Source organism: Hyperoodon ampullatus (assembly GCF_949752795.1).
Source record: "Hyperoodon ampullatus genome assembly, chromosome: 19".
Taxonomy (NCBI): Eukaryota; Metazoa; Chordata; class Mammalia; order Artiodactyla; family Ziphiidae; genus Hyperoodon; species Hyperoodon ampullatus.
In genome coordinates this window covers 50,441,285-50,467,162 of record NC_136932.1, presented here as the reverse complement: position 1 = coordinate 50,467,162, position 25,878 = coordinate 50,441,285, and the positions used below count along the sequence as shown (strand labels likewise).

The following is a 25,878-nucleotide window of genomic DNA, read 5'->3' as shown; positions in this document are numbered from 1 at the left end:
ATCTTCCCAACTCCAGATCACTACGTGCCAGGCTCTGTGCTAAGTGCTTTACCTAAGGCCTCCTGAGGTCACTTACTCTTCACAGCAACCCTGTGATTTAGGTGCAGTTCCTGTCCCCATTCCTGGAGGGTTAGGGAGGTTAAGTTTCAGGGCTTGATTGAAACTCTGTCTGTCTACACCTGCACTGCCCAAGGTGGTAGTCACTAGCACTAGCCTCACGTTGACTACTTGAACGAAAATGAAAAGTTCACTTCCTCAGTTTTGTTAGCACATTTCACATGCTCAGAGTATAGCTGGTTCATGTTGGCCAGTGGAGATTTACAGGGTGCGTCCAATGCCATAAAAAGTTCTATTGAACTGCACTCGTCCATGCTAAACTGTTTTCCTTTTATTCAAATAGATCAGCCTCAGGCGTGCAGGAGCCATTCTTTGGAAGCAGGCTGTGTAGATTTGTCGTCAGGTGGGTCTTTAAAGAGCAGTCTTGTTTCCAGATTTGGGGGAGGCAGATCCTCCTGGAGCCCTTTATCCCCCGAGGAGTAGCCCGAACAGCCTCCCTTTCCTTCCCACCTCATCACGGTTCCCTCCCTTCACATCGGGGCCCACACGCTGTAAGAGGAGAGCACAAAGACATAAAACCCATTTTGTTTTCTTTCAAGTGAGACTTCATTCCTGGCGGCCAGGCTGAATACAAGTTTTGCCAAATATAAGCATTTCTGGGGACAGTCTTTCTTTTAAATACAACTTTAAAATGGGCCTGGAAGTAGAAGGGGCAGGTAAGGGAGAAAAGACTGCCGCCAGGACGGGCTCTGTGGACAGAGCTTCAACAGCCGGCCTTCCTGTCACTCCTCAATCACTAGAATTATAGGGGGTGTGGGGGGAAGGGCATACATAACTCCAAGATAGTTCCTGGCTTTTTTGTTTTTGTTTTTTTTAAAAGCTGCTTTTTAAAGAAGAAAAAAAAAAGAGGTCAAAACCAGCACCCAGATCTGAAAGACCTATGTAAACTGGCAGGAGAAACTGGCTTCACAGGTGGTACCCACAGCAACTAACTCCAGTCTGGAAGAGACCACGCGTGGTTGGTGGGTTCTGGAAGACGCACAGCTTGGAGAAGAAAGCCCGTTCCCCCAGGTTCTGTGCCGTGCCTGCCTGCCTGCCCCGTCCAGGAGTAGTGCAGTGGGGAGAGCACAGCCAGAGGGCGGGGGGCAGGCAGCAGTCCTAGCAGGGAGCTACCAGTCTCCGTTTCCGGATGCAGGCCCAGATCCACTCCGGGGAGACCTGCTGGGCCTCAGGGTTCTTGTCCCTGCTACCCAGCACGTGTGTGGCTGAGGCCACATCAAATTCCTGTGCCAGGTCCCCATCGAATGCCACAAAGTAGCGTCGGAGACGGCTGAAGTCTGGCGTGGAGGGCGGCAGGTAGAGCCGCACCCCGGTGAAGATGTCCAGCAGCACCTGCAAATGCACTGTGGTCAGGGCAGGCCCAGAGCAGGGCTGGACTGTGCTGGGGCAGATGGCTCTCCGCCCAGGGAGCGGAGACCAGCGAGGAGGGAGGTTAGAACAAAAGCCCGAGACAGGGAGCCTAGCGGTCAGGACACGAGGGGAAAGAGTTTACTGGAGGAAAGGTAAAGGCATCAAAACCCCGATCCTCCAGCCACTCCAGATTACACAGGACCTACATGCCCTTCCATCCTTGCCTAGAGGAAGAGGAGGGAGAGGAGACGGGTCCCTACACTGGGGACTTGGAAAGCATGTGTCTCCAAGAACCATCCAGGGGCTGGTGGGCAGGGCCAGGGGCGCTCAGACGCAGCGATGCTGCTCGATCGAGCGGTCCACTGTGTGTGCACTAGCTGGCCAAGGGGCCAGGAGCCCGGCTCGTGACTGCACGCGGATTCCAGGCTTCAGGCAGGGAAAAGACGGAAAGGTCGTATAGGTGCTCTGGGGACTGGGTTCAGGGCCCAAGTTCCCAGACCTCCGTGCTGACTCCTGGGCTGGGGTGGCACAATCACCGTGTAGTGACCAGATGTCGAGTTCTTTATCTGCCCTTTGGGGCATCAGCTCCCCCAGGGCTGAACCGAGTCATTGGCCTCAGTAGGCGCTCAATAGCTGCTGTCAAACCAAAGACTAACAAGGGAGTACGAGAGGGAAAAGGACGGTCACCAAGCCAGTGCCCTCTCCCGCTCCTCGCTGGCTGGCCCTGTTCACAAACTCACACTGCTGCACTCCCACACCCAGACTGGGCTTTCTCCCCTTTAATGTCAATTGTGACTTGGGGCCGGCAGCCGGCTGGGTCCCTGCAGCCTCTCGGCTGGGCTGGCTGCTCTATCGCCTGCCTGCTGGCACAGCGCTCCTTCCTCTCTGCTCGCTGGCCGGCCGCCTCTGCAAGGCAACAAGAGGGCACAGGGTGGAGCCGTAGCACTGCCAGCCCAGCTCGCGGCCAGGAGCAGCTGCAGGAGGGCAGGGGGTTGGCAGTTAGTCCTGATAACACCTTCGCTCGTCTCTCAGAGTCCAAGTGCAGAGAGTTGGGCACACGAGGCCCTCCCACCCCCCAGAGGGCACTGCTCTTCTTACCCTCACTTTTGCTTGGCATGGGGTCTCATCAGGAGCCTTCCGCTTCTCTCCCACTTTCACAGGGGAAGGCTTTGCAGCCAGCTTGTTGCCTGCAGGAGAGAGCTCAGGGTGAGAACTAAAAAGCGGGCAGGGGAGCGGATAATGGTCCCTGAGGTCAGGGGAGTACAGAGGAGGGCTGGGCGAGACAGGAGCTAAGGGCTGTACGCTGAGCCTTTAGCTCAGAGGTGGCTTATCCCCGGCTCCGAGGGGCTCTCCCGGGGTCCTGTTATTCAGATTTACAGAGCAGGAGGATGCCCAGCAGAACAGCTTCTGGCCCATGGGTGGACACACAGCAAGAATGCAGCCAACGTCAGCTGCAGTGGACAGAGAATCCATGACCTCAGGGCTGGAGTGTGAGACTGGGTCCTTGTCCTTGGTCTCTGCCCTCGTGTCCATCTTTCATCACCCCAGCCCCGACCCTTCTCCTTACCGCCTTTGCTGTTGGAGCTACTCAGCTTCCCTCCTGCCTTCTTGGCACTGGCGGAGGGCTGCTTGGGGGAGGTTCTCGGGGCCTCGTGAGACACAGCTGGCCCCGAGGTGCCCTCGTTCTCTCCGCTGCTGCCCCCTGTAGTGGAGCTCCCCTCATCTGCGGCCACTATGGCGAAAGCCGCCCGCTCCTTGGAGAGCTGGTACAGTTCCTGAGGAGGGGGGAGAATGTTGGTGTATCACTCCCTTCCCAGCCACTGGCCTCAGGCAGTCTGTGTGGTACGTTTTAGGTGACTGAGGAACAATGAGGGGAAAGAGACACATAACAGGGAAAAGTGGCTGGCTTCCTTGGTACTTTTCTAGCTCTGGCCCTGTTTCTGGAGTAATCAGCACAGATCACTGTTCTGTTCCCCAGTTCTTTTCCGCAACGTAGAGACTGCAGCCTGGGGCCAGGTCCCCCACAGGAAGCCGTGAGACAGGAGCTCCCCCTCACCAGGACCCAGGGCTGCCCACGGGGGCCCGGTGAGTGTAGGGCTCTCTTCCGGGAGATGTGGGTGGGGGCCCGGTGCTGCTGCTCCTGGCCCTGCCACGGCTTGGGCTCCCTTTCTGGTAACTGCCCTCCTTGCGCATCTCAGTGCAGCGGGGAAAGGAGAAGACAGAAGACGCGGGAGGCCAGGGGCCCTCGGTTCCAAGGCTGGGACAGTGGGGTACAGGACACACACGCAGCCCAAGAGATGGCACCTTGAGTTGGGGGAGGTCAGTGGCAGACTTCCAGTCCTTATCATCACGGATTCGGGTGCAGCGAGGGAAACGGATGGAGATCCCATCGGCTGTGTGAGCCTCAGATTTCGAGAATTCAGCCCCTGTGATCTCCCACACTGCAGCTTTCTGTCAGGAGTAAGTCAGGTCACTCCCTGGTTAAGTAGAAAACACCTCCCAACCAGCTAAAAGCAATACAGAACAAGTTAAAATCAAAAAAGCAGTGGCTAACAGGAAGGAGATGAATTCAAGTCCCACTGTTGCTGCTGATGCTGTGTGACCTTAGGGAAGTCTCGTTTCTTCTCTGGGCCTCAGTTTCTCTGTCAGTGCAGGACGGGGTTGGCCCAGGTCACTTCTAGAGCAGACCCCCTGTGCCTAGAGGATGGGCAGTCCCTTTCTCTACTGAGGATGCCTCCTCAGTGTTGACTGGTCATCCCTGTGCCTGTCACTTGGCTAAACAGTCCAGAGCCCCACCCTGGGTGCACTGTCAGTGAGGCCGAGGTGACGTCTCTGTGGCACTAGAGAATGTACAAGCTCAGTTTTTGGGCTGGAGGACCCCAGACCCTGGGCTAATACCTTTGGGTCTGGAACGATGAAGTCAGGATAGTAGATCTTATTGATTTTCAGCCAGCTGGGTATCTTGCTGGGATCCTAGAGGAGAAAAGATGCAGTCCTGGGCTGTTGCCAAAATGAGACTTAAACCCCTTGTTGGTCACGGGCTTGTGAGAACAGGTGACTTATCACAAAAGGCTGACCCTCACCCCCTGGGATCCTCCCTGCCCAGAGAGGGTGTGGCCTGGAGGGCATGCAGGCCAGTTTCCACAAGGTAGGTACTCAGAGAACTTGAGGGCCTAATACTGCTCCTATGGCCAAGCAGCAGCTCTCTTTTCTGTGGAAACAGATAAACGATACCTGCAGCCCCCATAACACTGCCTGTCTCAGGAATGACTGCCAGTCTAGAGGCCAGGGCCCCCAGGTCCCCTCCTCACCTTGCTGATCTTCACCATGTCCAGTTCCTTCTGTAGGCGGGCGAGCGTCGCGTCGTCGTGGCCTCCTGCGCACTTGGTGACTGTGCACCACTTCTGGCTGCTCGGGTCATAGCAGCCCATGAGGAAGATGGACATCATGCCACCTGGGGGGAGGAGGGGCTAAATAAACTGGGGGGGGGGGCATCTCTGCCACCCGCTCGTGCCCTGTGAGGGGCAGCCTGCTGGAGGAAGGGGCCCAGGCCTTGGCATCAGATGCCAGAGATCACCTCCTGGACCTACCCCTCACTAGCTGTGTAAGTTTAACCTTTTTGAGTCTCAGTTTGCTCTTCAGTGAATTAGGGATAATCACACCTGACGCTGGGCTCTGGTGGAGTAAGAGGAATTGAAGAGAGCCTGGCACACAGAAAGACGCCTACCAGTACTAGCTCCTCAGACCCAGCTTCCTCTCTAGTCAGGAAATGGGGGTTTTCCCTGAGGAGAAAGCTGCCAGTCCCTGAAGAAACAGTTGGTGGTGAGCTTCTTTGCGCCAGGCTAGCACAGGGTACTCTTGCCTGATCTCTCCCTTACCAGGTCCGCAGCTCTCAATGTCCCTGCCTGACGTAGCATGGGTGAGGTTGGGGCCCCTAATCCCAGAGCTTTGGACGTCATGACTGGCCACGCTAGCAGACCAAGCCAGGAAAAAGGCCTGCCTATTCCTTGAGTGGTACCTTTCAAAGAAGTACCATCCCAGGGGCCAGAGGCCACCCTGACCTTTGCTCCCTTGCCCATAGAAGGCCCCAAGCACCACCAGGTCAGCTGTGTCAGCCATGGCCCCCTCGTTCAAATAGTCCTTCTTCACTTTCAGCCAATGACGCTTTCCAGGCTCATATGTACCCTGAGGGGAAGCAAGAGAGACCACAAACTAGAATGGATGCTCTGTATGAGGGTGGGCTTTCTACCTCTTCACGCGACCTGCCGGATCTGTCACAGTGCCCAGCCCACTCTGCTCCAGGCACTACGGGAGACACACACAAACCCATCCTCTAGGACCCAGAACTCTGGAAAGACGCCCCCCTGCACTCACCCCCAAACACCTCAGACCACCACCGCCACCTCCTGGCCAGGGCTGGAAAGGCTCAGGGGAGGGCTTCGCAGGAGAAAGCGAAGGAGGTGACAGTCTTACCTTCACGTCCTTCAGCACCAGCCCTTCCAAGCCCTCTTGGAGCACCCGGTTGATCATGTCAGCCAAGTCGGAAGCTTTCTGCGGGATAACAGGAGAGACGCTGCGGTTGGTGCGAGAACAGAGAAGGGCTCTGGGAGTGAGGTAGAGAGGAGTTTCTTTCCACACACTGGCACGGCGCCTGCCGGAGACACCCGGACTTGAATAGAAGGGACAAAAGCTCTAGCAGAGCAGCGACCAGCCAGAGAGCTGCTGCGGCTCAGAGACACTGGGAGCCCACCTGGGAAGGATGCTTCACGCCCTGCCCTCCCAGGCGGAGACTGGTAGACGAACACAGGCAGACCTTGTCTTCCTGTGCTTTGCTTTGTTGCACTCTGCAGATACTGTGTTTTTTACAAACTGAAGGTTGTGGCAACCCTGTGTTGTCAGATGATGGTGAGCATTTTTTAGTATTTTTAATTAAGGTATGCACATTGTTTTTTTTAGACATAATGCTATTACACACTTAAGAGACTATAGTATTAACATAACTTTTCTATGCACTGGGAAACCAAAAAATTCATGACTTATTTTATTGTGATATTGCTTTATTGTCTAGAACCAAACCCACAATATCTCCAAGGTCTGCCTCTATACACATCACTTCCCTCATAAGAAAATAATTAAGACTCATTCTCCCAGTCACATCTGACCCAAGGGGCTCTCTGCACTGCTTTCAAACCACTAGGACACTGCCTAGGGTGGGATTCACTCACTGCGACTTGCTTCATTTCTGAGAACATGATCCGGTTGGGAATTTCAACCATGTTATCGTGAAGAAACTTCCGCCGTTCACACAGAGGCCTGAGGGGGACAGGAGAACCGAGGTCAGGCCAGGATCCTCCCACCCCCTTGAGGAGTTCCGAGGAGGGAGGGGGCACAACCATGAACTTCGGCTTCAGGGTTTGCCATGGCTTAGGGCCCTCATGTCTTAACAGTTCTGCCTGCCCAGGGTGACAAGGGCTCCACTGGGACCAAAGACAGACAGTTATAAGCCATGGCACAGAGCCACTTCATTGTTGTAGTTCCTGTCTCTACCTCATCAGCCCAAACAGACTGTATAAATCCTGGTCCCATTTGAAAAATAACTCCGACTCTCATTTTCTGCACCCGGCTTCACCCCAGGCCCCAGGTGGGCTGGTGCTTGGAGCAGGCTGACAGGCCTCAGGACCTGAAGCCCAAACCCCAACTCCTACCCCCGCAGTTCTTTCTCCCTTCTGTCTCCTTCCCCTTCCACACTCAAGGCTGGTGTGGAGGGTGGGGGCTGGGATGCCTCTCTAAGGGAGGAAGAGGCCAAAACGGTTTCTCAGGCTCAAGAACTGGATGCAGCTAAGTCAAGACTGCTAGTTATCCCTAAGAAGGCCCCAGCCACAGAACACCGACAATCACAAGCTTCCTGTTGTCGGCCTCTTCCAAAAACAAAACCTCTGAGCTGAAGACTATCTGCCTCATGTACCCGTAGGTGCTGTTGAAGATAAACTGAAACCCTACTGTGCTCATAGACTGTATCTCGTCAACAATCCATTTTGCTGCGGGTGGTTGAGTTTCCTCTGTGACTTAAGCATTCAGAGCCGAGACCTAGTCAACACATCGGCTCTTCGTAACACTGAATGGGGAGCTGTGTAGCAACTGTGCTGGCTCTCAGCTCCCTCCCGCTGCAGCTCCTGGGCACAGAGGCACCAGCTCCAGCCACTTCTCCTCCCTCCTATCCAATCTGAAGCCCTCACCTCCCCACCCAGGAATCAAAAATAGATTCCTCACCTATCCATCAAGCTGACATCATTGAAGTAGATACAATCAAAAACAAACAGGCAGACATTAGCATCCTGGAAGGCAGCTTTCTGTAAGGGAAAATGAGGTAGTAGGTACATAAGGGACAAAAATAAGAGGGCATGAAAAATGGGGAGTACCAGTCCACTTCCAGAGACCCTCTTAAGCATCTGATACAAAAGGCCTATTTGTGCTGTGAAGTCCCTGGGCCATAAGGGCACTTGACAGATGGTCCTGAATAGAGACTGACCCAATTGTAAGGTAGTTGCCACTACTAGCTCTTTTTTTATGCAAAACACAAAAACACATTTAAACTCAGGGCTAAATTCAGAACCAGTTCAGAGATGAAGATAAGCTTGACCCTAAGTAAGTGACACATTCCTCTCCATTCAGACTGACAGCGCACACACGTGCACACGCTCACTCTTGCACATCTGGTCCTGAGCCAGTACCTTGTGCACTCCCAGAGTCCCAAAGGGCAGTGGTTTGCCTTTCTTGTTGTCGATCAGGAGCACCTCAGAGTCCAAGATCATGCTGTGGCCCCCAGGGAAAGCCTGGGGGATGTAGTCCTTAAAGTGGGCCACCTGGAGGCAGAAGGGTCACTCAGGGGAGGGAGTCAGGCCCCAGAAGGAACACAGAACACCAACATGTGCAAGCCAAGCTAATGTGCAGAACAGACCTAGGCCTCGGCAGCCACCTAGACAAGAAGAATCAGCTATGTTTCGGGACCTCTGCCCAGACCCAGGAAGAGGTCAGCCCATGTTGAGGTCATTTTCTATTGGCTGCAGAGGAGAATTTGCAGGAAAAAGGAAGAAACTGAGAGTGAAAATGAGCGGGAGGAGGTGGGGCAGACAAACGCGGAGTGGAGGGAGGGAAGGTGGGCCGGCAGAGGTTTGTGCAGGAGGACAGACCAGTTGGAAAACAGATGGAAGGAAGAAATGAGTCCCCTTAGGAGGAGCAAGGAAACGTGAGGAGCTTCTTCTCTGAGTGGGAGCTCTGAACCCACAGCCATCTTCAGAATGAGGAAGAAAAGGGTGTTTGGAATTGGATTTTTTTTTCCTGTGAAAGGCAGAGCCTTAAGGTTTACAGTCCTACAGGAAGAGGTCCCACTGTAACCCATGGTGGCCCCTGCCGAGTAAGGCCACGAAGGCAGTCCAGAGAGCATTACTGTGGTCCCATCCTCCCCTGGGCAGGGCACTTAGGCCATCACTGCCTCAGAAGCTTGGAGGGGGTACAGGAAAGGCCTGCACATCCATCCCACTCCGCTTCCATCCGGGACCCAGCCCTTCAGGAACCAAAGCAAAGGGGAGAGAGGGATGAATGGAACTTTGGCAAGGGAGAGCAGGGAAACGGCCCCCGGTCTGGAAAGCTGCGCTCAAATGCCTTCCTAAGGAGCAGGTGGCTCCAGAACCAGCTCACAGTTTGACTGTGAGCCCTCCCTACGGAGCAAGTGAGCCCACACCAGTGCTCACGGGGAGGTCGTGCTCAGCTCTCCAGAACACTCACACCGAACGGTCTGATTGCCCAGTGCCCTAGCAGGCAGGGGAGGCTGAGGTAAGGATGCGAGCCCCATACCACGTCCCCTCTCCCGGGGCTCTGAGAAGTGGAGTCTGAGCCAAGATAGAAGGGGGAACAAGAACAAGAGGTCTACCTACCCTCCAGTGACTGGAGCCAGATGTTCCCGCTGCTTTTCCCTGGACACCCCCAAAAGCTCCCAGAGGCCCCGGGAGCTAAGAAGGGCTGAGGGGCGAGGTTCTCAATGCCCTCTGATTGAGGGCAGGATTCTGGGCTCCCAGAAATCCTTGTGGGATTGTGTTTACATCTGAATGTAAGCTTCTGGAGGGGCAGAACTTCCACCCTTTTTTTTTTTTTTTTTTTTTAATGCTGGATGCCCACTACCTAAACAGCAACCAGAATATACTGAACACTTGATAAATATTTGTTGAACAAATTAATGAATGACAGCCCATTGGCCCTTTGTGCCTGAGCCATGACTTAGCTAGGGGGGAGCACACAGGACCCGGAAACGCAGAAGACAAGCACTGCACGTGGCTCACCAGCTGAGCTCGCTATCGCGGCATCACAGCTGGCATCACTGCCCCCAGGCTCCGTGCTGACTGACCCCTGTCTGCGCTCTTTGGCTGTCCCTACTGAGCAGCCCCTCATTATTGGAAGACTCCAAAACTGAATACATGAATTCATTCTTTCATTCAACAAATACAAAGTAGACCCTATTTTACACCAGAGCTGGAATGGCTATGGAACACTGGCTTTGAGCTTCTTAGAGGCAGGAAGTGAAAGAGTCCCAGCGGAAAGGAAGGGACCTGTACCTTGTGCGGCAAGACTGGCTTGAGACTGCGGCTGAAGTAGCTGAAGTGGTCCCCGTTCTTATGCACCTGGACTCGCTCCCCATCATACTTGATCTCAGAGAACATGCCATTCGGACACTTCTTCATAGCGTACTCGATGGACTTGCAGGCCTCGGCCTTGAGGTAGGGAAAGAAAAGCCTGGAGACTTACAGGTGCTCTTCCAAGAGGGGCTGCTCAGCAAGGACAGCCCGGAGCCCAGGTCCCAGGGGCCAACAGCCAGAGCATAACCCCAGGGCAGGCTGCGGAAGAGGTGATGGGAATGGGAAAGGCTGGGCAGTGTCGTATTCCAACAATAAAAGCGCCATCGAAATTGACACAGGAGCTTGCATTTTGAGGAATATATGAATGCAATTCATTGTAGAGCAAATACAATTCCACTGAAACAGCATTTGATTTTTTTGTCAGTGATAATTTAGGGTCTTGCAGGGCCTCTGGCTTATTACTGAACACACAGTTATCTCAGCACAGGGGTTAGGCAGAGGTAAGATTAAAGCGTGCAGGTGACAGTGAGGCTGGCAGGATGGCAGTGATCAGGAATCCCTAGGACAGGACAGGACACAGGAGTGCTTATTCACATAACTGTGCTGTCCTGACTCAAACAACAATGACTATCATCTTGGAGGTATTTCTATGTGTCAGATCATACACAAAATTTCATTTCATCCTCAATGTTGTATCTTATGCCATAAATATTGTTGCTTTCGCTTTAGGAATGAGAAAGCTGAAGTTCACAGAGGTTAAATGCCCATTTTCGGTTACATAGCTAGTAAAGGGCAGAAATGAGATGTGAATCTAGGCCCAACTCCAAAGCCTGGGTGGTTAACCAGTAAGCTGTATAACCCATGCCACTCTTCAAATGACAGGCTGTAGAAGAGACTCCAGATAGAATTCTTATAAAAGTCAGAAAGGCCACTAATGGAGGGGGCCGGTCCCTCAAGTTGAGATTTCACTATTTTGGTGCTGGCTGTCCCACAGAATACTTCCCTGTCCCAAACACAGAACCCTAGACCAAGACTTCAGTAAAACACACAAGACCGTTTCATACAAAGCAGCGCACCCCACTGAAACAATGCAAAGGCTCTCACAGCAGGCATGGCAGCAGATGTGGACAGTCCTGTTGCACAACAAAACCCATGCCAGAAAGGAAATCTCATTTTTCATGAAATGAGCAGAGGCCCAAGAAGAGCTGGTCTTCATTCCTTAAGCTTCCTCTCTTTCCAGAAAAAAAGGAGACCCAAGTCACCCTGTCATAGGAAGCCTGGCTCTGTCACCAACTCTCAGAGGTACTCTGGGGCAGGTGACAGAAACAGGAGTTACTTCATACATCCACCTGACTTCAGGAAAGATGACAGGTGAACCGCTCTAGGTAGACGCTTCAGACTTCATTCCCATAAGAAAACTAAGGACCAAGAGAGGCTAAGGAACTCACCTAAGATTCTATACAGCTTGCTGATGGCCGAGCCAAGCCTAGATCTCGGGCCTTTCCACCAGGTCACTCCGTCTCCTCCTCTGCCTTTACTCCTCCATGAGAAACCACCTCTGCATCTCTACCCTTCTCCCCCTCTACCCCAAACTCCTCCAGCCAACATGCACAGGCCATCAATATCGTACTCTATCAGATCTCACGGGGAAGGATAGTAACCGTGGATAGGAGTAGAAAGCAGGGCCAGAGCAGCGTCCTTACCAGCATGGGCTGCACCGGGGTCATCAGTGAGGCCTGGACACTCAGAGATCGTTTCCGGCCTGGCTCCTTCTTCACCTCCTGCTCGTTGCGGAGGACCCGCTCCACCACATCGTGCAGGTTGCGCGAGGCTTTGAAGGCTTCGTAGGCATTGGGGTCTAGGGCATCTAACCTGCCAAGGCCAACAGGAGCAAGGAAACAAAAACCACTGCCTTTGACCTTAAGGCTTTGGATAGCAGTCTGTCCTCAGAGAGAGGAGGGCTCCCAATATATGGGGAAGGGGTTATGTTCTATTGCCTAAAGACTTTCGCAGGAGAAAAAGCTCTTGGAAAACTCAGCTCTTTTGAGATACTGTGCTACATGGATGCTGCTCCAGCAAAGCGGGGGCTGGAATGGGCAAGCAACTCATACCATAATTATTGAACATATTCCATATGTTTGATTGTAATAACTCTGTGAAAAGGTACTGTTATCTCCATTTAATGTATGAGAAAATGGAGGCTGAGCTAGGTCAAGTGATGGGTCCCACAGGAAGGAAGAAGGGAGAATCAGGATTCAAAACCAAATCAGGGCTCCAAAGTCCTGACACCAGCTGACAACAAAGAAAGTGGGCAGCTTCAACTATCAGAGCACCCGGTACTTACACATGTTTTGCACCTGAGTTCATCTTCAGATCATGTTTGATCAACCTGATGATGCACTTAAGGTCATTGGCTGTACACCTAGAGGGAGGAGGCACATTCAACTTGGTCTCTGAAAAGCTCTGCACTCCCAAACCTTCCTTCCCTAGTGATTCCATCCCCCCAGGCCCATCCCCACCTGGAGGCGATGTCCTGCAGGGCCTGCTGCTGCTCGTCCTCCTTGGTGAGCTTGGAGAGCCGCAGGAGGAATTCATCCACCTCCTGGATGGTAAGAAGGCTCTTGGCAGCTGGGGGGAAAGACTTGCTCTGCTCAAAGAAGACTCTGATTGTCTCTGACACGTCACCCTGTCTCCAAAAACCAAAATGCCACTGCAGCAACCCCAGAGTGGCCAAGTGTAACCCCTGAGTCCCCAGGACTGAAGGGTGAATCAGAGAGTTCAATCACCGCTCCTATCCCCAACTCACACATATTGACCTCACTTCTTAAGAATCTGTCCCACCCACAGCTCATGGAAAAGGTACCTCCATCCTCCACAGGATCTGGCCACCTGCCTTAGCTGAGAAGTGATGCAAGAACTAATCCAGGGCCAAGCCAATTTGAGGCCTGTTAGAATCTGAACTAAGAGACAGATATGGTCATCAGATAATGGGGATGTTTGGATAGAAACTTTCCACTGTGCCAAGGCTGGAGTCATGAACAAACCAAAACTGAATGGTAAGCCCAAGTTATAGGGGAAAAAAAGCCAGAAAAAGCCAGGGTCTAGAATAAGAGCCCCTGGAGAGATAGTGGGAAGTCTCAGATCCAGCCCCTCGAGGTCTAGGCCTCTCGGGTGCAGTAGTGGTATACGTTCAGTCCTCAGAACCTTGTGAAACTAACAGCTGTAGCCTCCCATTCAGCTCCTCTCATAATGAAAGCTTGCTCAAGTGTGTTTCAGTTTCCTAAAACAGTATGTGCTCCGCCAGAAAAAAGAGGGTACAGGTGCTTGGCTAGGCAGAACCCCACCTGGAATCCACCTACCCTCCCCTTCCTCTGACCTGCTCTAGGTCTCGTGCCATATCATCTGAGTTGCAGTTAAAAATGCGGCTGAAAAGCTTCACAATCTGCTTATCATTCAAGTTGTAAACACTCTTAATAACACCCGGCAGCAGCAGCTTCACTGTTAGGTACACGTCACCGTGGAAACCATCTGGAGGAGACAGAAGAAACCCTTCTTGAGAAATGGAGATAAACAAATAAATACATAACCTCAAGGAACCAAAAGAGATGTCTACATTGCTGCCCTTGCCGTGACGGGACCACAGGGTAGGGTGTGCATTTCACTACGGCAGCAAAGGCCGTGGCGTTGCGTGGCTGGTGGTGTGCCTCCCTTCTAGCCCCTGGATGAACTCCCGCATGGCAGAGCCATGACTTTCACTGTAGTGTCCCCAGTGATGAGCACATCACAGATGCTCAATGATCATTTGTTAGATGAATGAAAGAAACACAGTTGGAAGATTCTATTCCCAAGCTGTGCAAGTGGTTCACAAAAACCTAATCAAACATGCAGGATAGTGTATTTTCCTCTTGTTCAAATGGGATAGGTTCTTCTGGTCTCCTGGGGGCCAGAGTAAGGGAGGAAGGAAGATGCCAACATGTTCTGAGCAGCAGTGGCTACACACTTCGTGGGGCCCAGTACAAAATGAAAATGCGGGCTCTTTGTTCAAAAGTGTTAAGAATTTCAAGATGGCAATAGCAAAGCATTAAACCAAGCGTGAAGCCCCGTGAAACTGTACTGTTCACATGTCCATGAAGCGGCCACGACTCTGAGCTCTTTAGAGGAGAAGCCCATCCAGGATGCTCGAGGCCCCACCTCCTGCTGAGCCTTTCTGAAGGAAGTCCTGGATGATCTGGGTCTTCGTGTTGTAGCTAGGATTTTCAGCCACCATGGCACACAACTTCCGAAACTCGCGTAGCAGACAATCCTTGTGCTTAGGGTCACATTTGCTTGAGGACAGACTTGTCTTAGGGGTAGGGCTTGAGTGGGCTTCCCCAGAGTTGTTGGGCTTCGCTGTTGGGAAGAGAAAAAGAGAGACAGCACAGATGATTCATCTTGCCTTGCTGAGAAGGAAGAAAGGGAAACTAATAGACACTCTGCTGGCGCTCTATACAGATGCAGCTTCACTTAACCCCCCAAAACGAGCCCTTTGGGAGTAGATATTATACCCATTTTAAGGGTAAGAAAACAGAGGTCAAGTGATCTCCCCAGATCTCACAGCTGTTAATAGTAAAGAAACGACGGCCTCACACTGAAGCAGAAGACCCGCTGACGTGCATCCCTTTATATGACTGCTTCACAGAAGAATAAGGGCCGTTTTCATGCCAAGAGTAGTCAGGACGGTCTCAGAGCACTTGCAAAGCTGAACCCAGAAAAGTTGGGATCAGGAAGGGGGAAGAAATCAGGGAACTCGTTAGTCAATCTGAAACCACTGCTACTGCAGATTGTCGGAACTGGAAGAAGCCTTAAAAATTATCTAGTTCAATCTCTTCTTATTGATGAGGAGACCAAGGCCAGAGGAGAGAAGACATTCCCAGCTCCTTGCCACTCCCACCCACCCCCACACCGCTTTCTTTTCTTCCTTACTGTAAAAACAAAAAGTAGGCAACAAGTAGGTCTTTCCTCCAGACACCCCAAATAACTGTACAACTCTTTCGAGTTGATCCTCTTTTACCTCCTTGTGACCATTTACAAAGTAAATTTCATTCTGCAAGCTTGCAGCAAAGCCATTAGCAAGCTGTCTGCTGATATGTGTCTTCTTGCCTGGGCTCTATAAATTATAAATCTATCCTCATCTCTAACCCGGAGCCTAAAGAGGATTTTAGGGGACAAGATCTCCAAAATGTCACTGTTCAGCAGCTTGTAAGAACTAGAACACCCCGTTTCTCCCAAATTCGCTCCCTAGAACCAGGGCCCTTCCAGAAACACACTGCCCTGTCACCTGGACTCTTCCATATTTCTATCTTTGGCCTACCGCTGGACAAAAACCAAGCAAACCTTGGAGTTTTAAAATAATAAAAAATCCCAGGGAGTCGGACACTGTTTTTGCAACTTTATCTCCTTTATTCCTTGTGAGACACTGTGGGATCAACAAGGCAGGTGCTGCCATTCCCACTTCACAGATGACGCCACAGAGGCTCAGGCCAGGACCCAGGTCTTCTGACCTCAAGTCCGGGCTTCTTTCACTCACTAGAGAAGCAACCTCCTCAAACAACTTCTGAGCCCATGTGTTATGACTTTATTTTCTTTAGCTGAGGCGGTCACAAGAATGTCTCCATATAAAAGTAACAGGTTGTAGGGTAAAAGACCACAGGTGCTGGAGTTAAACAGACTTCAGTGTAAATACTAACTCCATAATGATGCGGAGCATTGGCTTTCTCATTGATAAAATGGGCCTAATACAAGTACTTCCCAAAGTTTAACGAAGAACAAATGAAACCATGTATGTAAAAGCCCCCAGCCCAACGCTATCTGCTACACAAGGCCATGCAGGACATCTCCCTTCTTCTCTACTTTCATCTCCAGTTTGGGCAAGTTTAGGCATGCAATTTCTCAAGATTCTTCCATTATTAAAAAACAAGGAAGCAAAGGGCAGGTTATGTCTGATCCAGGTAAACTACTTCGAGGGGAAAAAGTCTTGGCAAAACAAACATCTTTTTGCTGCAACAGAGATTAAAATATACAAAGAAATGCTATACAAGTGGGGCAATGAGAATTAGCCATTACCTCTCTGCTCAGATGGAAGCAAATTACAGTTGACCCTTCAACAACACAGGTTTGAACTGCCTGGGTCCACTTACACACAGATTTTTTTCAATAGCAAGTAAGTACTATACAATCTGCAGTTGATTGAATCCATGGATGCAAACTGAGGGTATGGGAGAACAATGGGTATGGAGAAACATGGGATAAATTTTCAACTGTGCAGAGGGTTTGGAGCCTCTAATGCCCATGTGTTCAAGGGTCACCGTATTAAGGAGGCTAGATAGCACAGAATGTTCACTCTTAACCAGAGTCCCAAATAGGATACCAAATTAAAAGGAGGACTGTAACAGCTCAGGTAACCCTGACCTATCTTACCTGAAAAGCCAGAAAATTTCCGGGGATTGGTATTGGTGACAAATGAGGCACCTTTCACTGGAGATGTCACCTGGCCAGTGGCTGTCAACTTAGCCTGGACAACAGCTTTCTTCTTTGGTGTGTTTGCTGCCTTGGAAGACAGATCTGTAGGACCCCAAAAGAAGGGAAAATATCCTTCAGTGAAAGATCCCTGAGAAAGCTTCTAAAGAATCTATCAACTGCTCTTACAGCCTGGCTAGGTAAGTTACTACCATGGAATTAACCCAATGCTGACTACTGGCTGGCCGGTCTTCTTGAGTGGAGGTAGTGAGTAATAGGTTATTAGGGAGAGGGTGTCCTGGGGACAAAAGACTCAGTTACTCTTTATTTTCATTAGTAACTTAAATTTTCATCAACACTCTCCACCCCTTATCCCACATATAATAATCTCCAGATTATTTGGAGGAAATCAGAAATCATGTCTCAGCAGATAAAATGTGGCGACCTCAGCTTATGGAATTAGCCCCAATTTATAGATAACCAAGAAAGCAAAATGAAGATGGATAAACAGAGCATGTTGATTTGGTCTAAGGAGGAGAAAACCTCCAGCTGCTGAGTTATCTGAGCTATCTGACAGTCTACTTCTACCTCATGTTCTTCTTCCTCTGAATGAGATGGGTCAAGAAGTAACAAAGGCTGAGGCCAATGGCTAAGGCCAGGCAGGGCAGGAGGGGAGCTTGAGGAAAAAGTGTACGAGTAGTTTTCTCTCCCAGAAATCTCTTTTCCTCTCAAAGAACAAAGATAGATGCCCATTTTAGAGTAGTCTTACGGTGACCAGAACTAAACGTAATCGAAGATATGAATATTACTTTATAGATGAAGACACTGAAGGTCAGAAAGTACAAACTGGATTTGTAAGTATAAGATTTCTAAAATATGCATACATGTGAATATGCACGTATGTGCACATCTATATGTATCTGTGTATGTATATGTTTTTGCATACATACGAACATATATTTTCTAGTTCTGTCTGCTGAAGGGGCTTAAAAGCAAGGACACCTCATGGCACCCAGGACATGGAACATCTAGATTCTGGTCTCTTATGCCATTTCCCCACTAACAGGAATAAGGACTCCAGAGAAATGGCTGATTCCAGGGATAAGATAGGATACATACAAGGTAAGCCTAAGAGCAAGCATATTGTTATGCCAGAGAATAAGGAAGTACTTTAAAACATTTTTAAAAATGTGATTTGGGCATTGAGGACAGAAACTAGCTCAGAGGGGCTCCCAACTGGCCAAATATGGGACAATTTAGTACCAAATTAATACAGTACAATTATAAGCCACCAGGAAAAAGTAGTAATCTGTGAGTTCATACAGATAATAAATTGATGGATAAAAGGGTGTAGTGGTAGGTACTCTATTCTTCAAAAATGTCAATGTCATAAAAGAAAAAGAAAGACCATGGCAATGTTCCAGATTAAAGGAGGCCAGAAATGACAACTAAATGAAACACCCGATCTTAGATTAGGATTCCATACTGAAGGGAGAGAACAGCTGTAAATTATCTGATCAACTGACAAAACTAGAATACAGATGGTGGATTAAAGTATTATATCATGATAAATTTACTGGTTGATAGGTGTATTATGGTCAAGATATCCTTATTCTTAAGATATACACATTGAAGTATTTAAAGGCAAAGAGCCATAATGTATGTTCAAATGGTTCAGGAAAAAAAAACTGTGTGTGTGGAAGGAGAGAGTAAGAGAGAGTGCGCGAGCGCGCACACGTGAACACAAATGATAAAGCAAAGAGAGCAAAATGTTAACGATAGGTAAATCTGAGGGAATTCCCCAGCGGTCCAGTGGTTAGGATTCTGCGCTCTCACTGATGAGGACCCGGGTTCAATCTGTGGTTGGGGAACTAAGATCCCACAAGCCACGTGGTGTGGCAAAAAAAAAAAAAAAAAAGTGAATATGAGCATCCTTTGTATTACTTTTATTCTTGCAACTCTTCTGTGAGTCTGAAGTTATTTCTGAACCAAAACTTAAAACAAAGACAGAAAGACAAACAGGAAGAAAGAAGCTGGGCTCTACTCTCATCCCTTTTCTTCTCAGCACCAGTAAGTTGACAAAGCAGTATTCTCCATCCCACCTGCAATGTGCTGGCTTATCTGTTCTTTCTCATTATCTTCCAGCTCTTCCCAGCCTTCCAGCTCTGTGAGGTCCTCAATTTTTTTTGTGGTGGCCCGGGCCCGCTCCAGTTTCTCAAACATGCATTTAATGTGGTACCACTCTTTCATATCGCCCCCTGACTCTGAAAAGGGATTGGGCACCACCTTGCCGATTCGGCACACGCCCTTTACAATCTTTTCCTTGCATTTTTTGCAGCCAGCTGTGCCACGCTTGGCATAGTCCACACAGAACCGTTGCTCTGCCATCTCACAGGGGCCACTGCAGAGTCCCACATGCGACCCTGGCAAGAAAACTAGGCAGGTGGCACGTGGTCTTAGATTGCTTTCCTGGAATGACCCAACAGGCTTTCTTCTCTGGAGGAGGTGGTGTCCATGAAGAACTGTTTCTGACCACCGGCTGAACTGTCTTACGTCAGGCCAGTGATGTTGTTCTCGGAATAGGCACAGTTCTTTTTGGCTGAGCGCACGGAGAGTTGGTGGTAAGAGGGTCTTAAAAGCCAAAGTCATACAGCTGCATGAAAGGGTGAGAAGCAGAAAAGTGAGCTATAAACGAGGAGGTAGGCTTCTAATTTCCTCAAAGGCAGACATCCTAACACAATCCATGCTGGCCAATCAAACACTTCCCAAAGTAGGAAAGTTTTTTTTTTTTTTTCCGGCTGTGCAGCACAGCACATGGGATCTTAGTTCCCCCATCCAGGATCGGACCTGCGCCCCCTGAAGTGGAAGCTCAGAGTCTTAACCACTGGACCACCAGGGAAGACCAGGTATGAAAGATTTATTGCCTACAGGATGCAGAGTTCCAATACAGGAAAATTCAGTTTGCAAAAGGATGTTCAATTACCTAATGTATACATGTGTTTCTAGTAAATCACAATCAAGAGACTCCAAATAACATAAAACCTTCTCTCAGGCCACCAGCAGCCCCTAATCCTTAAAATGGATGGTGAGCCTTAAGAATAATAAGATCCGGGCTTCCCTGGTGGCGCAGTGGTTGAGAGTCCGCCTGCTGATGCAGGGGACACGGGTTCGTGCCCCGGTCTGGGAGGATCCCACATGCCGCGGAGCGGCTGGGCCCGTGGGCCATGGCCACTGAGCCTGCGCTTCCGGAGCCTGTGCTCCACAACGGGATAGGCCACAACAGTGAGAGGCCCGCGTACCACACACACACAAAAAAAAGAATAATAAGATCCTAGGGGCTTCCCTGGCGGCGCAGTGATTGGGAGTCCGCCTGCCGATGCAGGGGACACGGGTTCGTGCCCTGGTCCGGGAGGATCCCACATGCCGCGGAGCGGCTGGGCCCGTGAGCCATGGCCGCTGAGCCTGCACGTCCGGAGCCTGTGCTCCGCAACGGGAGAGGCCGCAACAGTGAGAGGCCCGCGTACCGCAAAAAAAAAAAAAAAAAAAAAAAAAGATCCTAAAGTTTCTTTTTAATCATCAAGAAAAATTACATTGGGAGTTCCCTGGTGGTCTAGTGGTTAGGACTCTGCGCTTTCACTGCAGTGGCCAGGGTTCAAACCCTGGTTGAGAAACTGAGATCCCAAAAGTTGTGTGGTGCGGCAAACCAAACCCACTACATTATGTTCATAAAGTTTTTAATGTGAAATATAATATATATGCCGTCCTCAGAAAATAATTAAGCCACTATATAGATGTGCGATTTAATCAGAAGCCCTATTTTGAAAGGCAATTAAATGGAGCCTAAAACCAGACTGCCTGGTTTCAAATCCTACCTAGCTCATTGGCTGTATGACCTTGGTAGGTTACTTAACCTCTCAGTTCCTCAATTTCCTTAACTGTAAAATGTGGATATTAATAGTACCTAACTCAAAGAGTTGTCACTCTAAGAATAAAGCCCTCAAAATCAATGAAGCAGTTATCCTTTAAGCTGAAGCTCCCTGTGTGAAACTAGCCTGGTTATGATTCAGCAGCTTGAATTGGGAAATGCTGAAGTAGCTGGAACAGCAAGAATCAAAGGAACTGATCAACCAACCCGAATGGAAACAGGTATCATATCCACATGGCATCCCCCACCTTCTTCTTTTTTTTTTTTTTTTGCGGTACGCGGGCCTCTCACTGTTGCGGCTTCTCCCGCTGCAGAGCACAGGCTCCGGACGCGCAGACTCAGCGGCCACGGCTCACGGGCCCAGCCGCTCTGCGGTATGTGGGATCCTCCCGGACCGGGGCACGAACCCGCGTCCCCTGCATCGGCAGGCGGACGCTCAACCACTGCGCCACAGGGGAACCCCCCCCCACCTTCTTACACACATATTTTCTGAAGTATCCTCGTAGTTCCAACTTCAAACAGACTGGATGTTATTTTCAGCCTGCACCCACCTTTGTAGTGAAATTGCTATCGGGTGATAATGGAAGGCAGGCTTTACTTACTGTAGTGCAACATGATGCAGAGGACAGCAGGTAACCGGGAATCAGAGACGGGAGCACAAGTGTGACCATACAGTTCAAGGACTATGTTATCTTTGAGAATTTCCTTTAACTCCCCTGAGTCTGTTTTCTTACTTCTAAGACAGAGAAAATAATACCTACCTCACGGGATGGCTGGGAAAATTAAAATAAGTCCATGGGGGGGAGGCTCTGAACTCCCTGAAAATGTATACAAAAAGGTGCACATTCAGCATTGTACATTTTGCGGGGGGAGAGACGGTCATGATTTTCAGGAAACTCACAAAGGTCTCTATAACCCCGAGAAGTTGAGGAACCACAGGGGTGAGGTACGGGAAAGCACGCTAGGCCCGTAAGAGGCGCTCAGAACAAGGGTCACCACCTTCCTTGGAGGGCGAGTAACGAAGCCCTCCCACTCCCGTCCCCCCCACCCCCGCCGGAACCACAGGAGCCGACAAGAGAGGACCTCGCAGCGCCCGACCCTCCGCAGGGCCCAGGAGGCGCTGGGCCACGAGGCACAAAGCCGCGTGAGGAACCCCGCCTGGCTCACAGCCCCCAGAGCCGCCGCTCAGCATTTCATCAAAGGGAGCCGAAAAGAAAACCACTGAGGCCTGAACGCAGCCGGGCCGGGAAATGAAAGCCCAGCGACCGTTTTTCCCGCAGGGCCTCCCCGCGACGCTTTCGGGAGTGGGCACGGGCTACTACTGCCCGGGGCGGACAGCGGGGACACCGGGAGGGGGCGGGGAAGCGAGTCCCTCGATTCGGGCAGGAGGGGCCTCCAGGACACAGCCCGGGGCTGGGCTGAAGGGGACGCGGCGGGAAGAGAAAGGCTCCCGAGGTCCCTCCGAAGCCCATCGACTTCAGCGCGGCGGGTGGGCAGATCCGGCCAGAGCAGCCCCGCGGAAGCCGGGGGCACCCTGCCTCGGCGCAGGCCGGTGGGGCTCCCCGGGGGCCGCCACGTCACGGAGGGTGTGCCCTGGGGCTCCGCGGGCGGGCGGAGGAGGAGGTCAGGAGGCTGGCTCCCAGCCGCCCCAGCCTCGGGGCCCGGGCTGCCTCTCTCCCCCCTGCTCGGCCCGGCCGCGCCGTCCCTCACCTGCGCTCCCGGCTCCGGCTCCACCTCAGGCCTAGGGCCAGGCACCCACAGGCCGCGCGCAGCCACCAACGTTGTAACGCCTGTCTCTTTAAATCCGGGTCCTTGCGCTGGCCGCAGCGCGCAGGCGCAGAGGTTCAGGCCCCAGCGGCGCCTGAAGTCCCCGCCCCGCGCCTGCCACGTGGGCGGTGGTCAGGTTCCCCGGGAGAAGCCTAGGACTCTGTATTGGGGCGTGGCGGAGGTGTTTACCCATCAGGAGAAAGCACAGATGCTGGAATGAGGCGGCGCCTGAAGGAACGCCGGGGACACGCTGATTTGCTCTTTGTTTTTTAAATTTATTATTTTTGGCCGTGTTGGGTTGTTGCCGCACGTGGGCGTTCTCTAGTTGTGGTGAGTGGGGGCTACTCTTACTTGCCGTGCTCGGGTTTCTCATTGAGGTGGCCTCTCGTTGCGGAGCATGGGTTCTAGGCGCGTGGGCTTCAGTAGTTGTGGCACAAGGGCTCAGGTGTGGCTCACAGGCTCTAGAGCGCAGGTTCAGTAGTTGTGGTGCACAGGCTTAGTTGCTCCCCGGCATGTGGGATCTTCCCGGACGAGAGCTTGAACCCGTGTCCCCTGCATTGGCAGGTGGATTCTTAACCACTGCGCCACCAGGGAAGTGCCCCCGTCATTTGCTCTTAACTTTAGAGATTATCTAGTCATTAAAGGTACTGGTTGAGAAACTATATTGTGATGAGCTTGGGGAAGGCAAAGGTCGCGTTATTCAATCTACTTGTCTGTATTTCCATTGTCTTGTGTCCCGCAAAGTGCCTAGCACATAGTAAGTATTCAATAAATGTTATTTAATTGGAAAGGGGCACTAGATAAATATATAAAGGAGTAATGGGTACAGAAAACCCTTGATTGTGTATTGTTTAAGGTATATTTCTTTTAAACCTCAGGTCAACTTTTTGAGAGATTAGGATGGCTGTTTTTACACCTGGCGATCCAGTGGTTAGGACTGGGCGCTTTCAGTGGTGGGGCCGGTTCAGTCCCTGATGGGGGAATTAAGATCCCCCAAGCTTGGGGCCCGGCCAAAAAAAACAACCAACCAACCAAAGTACAAAAGAATTGCAGGCTCAGAGGAGGTGAGAGAACTTGTTCAGGGTCGAAGAAAGGTAAACAGCTGGGCATTGTTAGAGGAGCAAAGGTCACACCCTGGAGGGAATTCTTTGCTATGTGAAAAAGATCATGGGCTTTGTTATGTAGGGGATGGAGAGCCTTGAAGGGCCTTATGAAATAGTAAGGGAACCAATTAAGAGGTTTTCAGTGCTGGCTTGGGCAAAACTTTAACTGAAATGGACCCATACAGAGATGAGCACGGCTCTCCTGCACAAGGCAAACCATTATGCCGGACACCTTAAACTTACACAGTGCTGAATGTCAATTATATCTCAATAAAACTGGGTAAGAAAAAGGTTCTTGTGACAACCCATGTGAGAGATGAAAGTGGCCTGAGCAAGCTCGGTGAGTTGGGGTGGAGAGGAAGGTGCATTTTTGGATAAGCATTTAGATTTTTTTATAAGCTTATTTTCTTTTATAAATTTATTTATTTGTTTATTTTTGGCTGCTTTGGGTCTTTGTTGCTGCGCGCGGGCTTTCTCTAGTTGCGGCGAGCGGGTGGCTTCTCGTTGCAGAGCACGGGCTTTAGGTACCCAGGCTCAGTAGTTGTGGCGCATGGGCTTAGTTGCTCTGGGGCATGTGGGATCTTCCCAGACCAGGGCTCGAACCCGTGTCCCCTGCACTGGCAGGCGGATTCTTAACCACTGCGCCACCAGGGAAGTCCCAGCGTTTAGATTTTAAATTATCTTCTAGGGAAAGTAATCTTTTGTCTAAAGATGTAATGAAGATGACTTGAGTGAACAGATAGATAATGGTGCCATCAGCTGAAATAGAAAGTGAGAGAGCAGGAGGAGGTATTTGAGGGAAGAGGATGAATTTTATTTTGGATATATTAAGTTTGGTTGGTCGAGGCCAGCAGTGAGGCCACTGCTTGAAGTGGGCAACGTCTTTGATGTGCGACAGCGTGAACAGTTCTGGGGTTGGAAGGTCACTGGAGGCTCAAATCTGAACTCTCTCGGTTGAGTGACCCTGCCCTGAACATAATCTCTGTCACTGCATTTACTATGGTGTTTTGAAAGTCCCCTTGACTGCATCTGTCTTTTTCCCCAGCCCTGTGCTGTCAGTTGCTGTCATTTAGCCACATGTGGCTATTGAGCTCTTGAAATGTGGCCAGTCCAAATTGAGATGTGCTGGGGGGAGGGATAAATTAGGAGTTTGGGGTTAACATATACACACTACTATATATAAAATAGATAAGCAAGAATGACCTACTGTATAGCACAGGGAACTATATTCAATATCTCATAATAACCTATAATGGAAAAGAACATGAAAAAAAGGATATATGCTCATGTATAACTGAATCACTTTGCTGTACGCCTCAAACTAACACAAGGTTGTAAATCAACTACACTTCAATTTAAAAAAAAATCCAAGTTAAGATGTGCTGTAAGTGTAAAGTACAAACTGATTTTGAAGATGTTATCAGACAGACTGTAAGGGCTTCCCTGGTGGCATGGTGGTTGCGAGTCCGCCTGCTGATGCAGGGGACACGGGTTCGTGCCCCAGTCCGGGAGGATCCCACATGCCGTGGAGCGGCTGGGCCCGTGAGCCATGGCCGCTGAGCCTGCGCGTCCGGAGCCTGTGCTCCGCAACGGGAGAGGCCACAACAGTGAGAGGCCCACATACCGCAGAAAAACAAACAAACAAAACAGACTGTAAGGTATCTCTTTAATAATATTTTTATGTTGATTGCATGTTGAAGTGATATTTTGGATATGTTGGGTTCAATAAAAATATATTATTCAAATAAATTTTAACTGTTTACTTTTTTGAAAATGTGGTGACAGGAGAATATACAACTGCAAATGGCCCGTGTTATACTTCTGTTGGACAGCACCACCTGAGAGGTCAAACCTGTTTGTGAAGGGTGACGTCTGTGCCTCGTGCATCTTTTTATCCTCAGCGCCTAGAACAGTAGCGGGTGCATAGTGGGCACTAGGCAAGTATTTATGAATACATGAATGAAACCTATGAGTGAATGGAATGAATGAATGAATGAACCTCTAAAAGCAATAAACTTCCCTCAGAAGGATGTTCATTACATTGTATCTTTGACAATGTTAGATGTAAATGTGCAAAAAGACTCAGGCTCTAAGTGTTTTGCTTGATTAGAGCTCCAACGAACCCCTAATGACCTTTGACTGAGACCCCAGCTGTAAAGTGGAAGGAGGTGTGAAAGCTGGCAGTTGCATTTCCTTAGGGAAGTGGGAGCTGCCACCAAGAGGAAGGAGGTGATGTGTGGTGGGAAAAGCAGGGCTTTGGAGTCACACAGACTTAGGTTTGAATTATGTTCCACCACTGGCTTTGTAACCTCTCTTTATTTTCTTAATTTCTCTGGGGCTCAGTTTGCATGGTGAAATGGGGATAAAAATACCTCTTAGGATTGTGTGTGACAATTAAATGAGATGACATATATTAACTTGCAAACCGCTTGTCCCTTGGAGGTATTTCAGTAAATGTACATTCCCGCCTGCTCCCAGCCTGGACACATTC

At 50.3% G+C, this 25,878-nt stretch overlaps 1 protein-coding gene across 2 annotated transcripts; it reads right to left on the bottom strand.

Annotated features, from left to right (window-relative positions):
- Positions 1-376: 376 nt before the first annotated feature.
- On the bottom strand, positions 377-22,236 carry LIG3 (DNA ligase 3). Of its 2 annotated transcripts, XM_079725790.1 has the most exons (20): positions 22,228-22,236; positions 18,695-19,245; positions 16,554-16,697; positions 14,289-14,486; positions 13,474-13,625; positions 12,617-12,783; positions 12,442-12,519; positions 11,801-11,969; positions 10,077-10,232; positions 8,199-8,330; positions 7,738-7,817; positions 6,693-6,780; positions 5,941-6,018; positions 5,529-5,652; positions 4,779-4,921; positions 4,366-4,440; positions 3,772-3,918; positions 3,035-3,242; positions 2,572-2,654; positions 377-1,449 (listed from the first exon to the last, which is right to left on the bottom strand). In XM_079725790.1, the coding sequence occupies exons 2-20, from the start codon at positions 19,239-19,241 to the stop codon at positions 1,216-1,218; spliced, it is 3,003 nt and encodes a 1,000-aa protein (XP_079581916.1). In that variant the 5' UTR covers positions 19,242-19,245; positions 22,228-22,236; the 3' UTR covers positions 377-1,215. The 2 variants fall into 2 exon arrangements, with proteins under 2 accessions (XP_079581916.1, XP_079581915.1); XM_079725789.1 differs by lacking the exon at positions 22,228-22,236 and having other exon boundaries at positions 2,566-2,654.
- Positions 22,237-25,878: the final 3,642 nt, after the last annotated feature.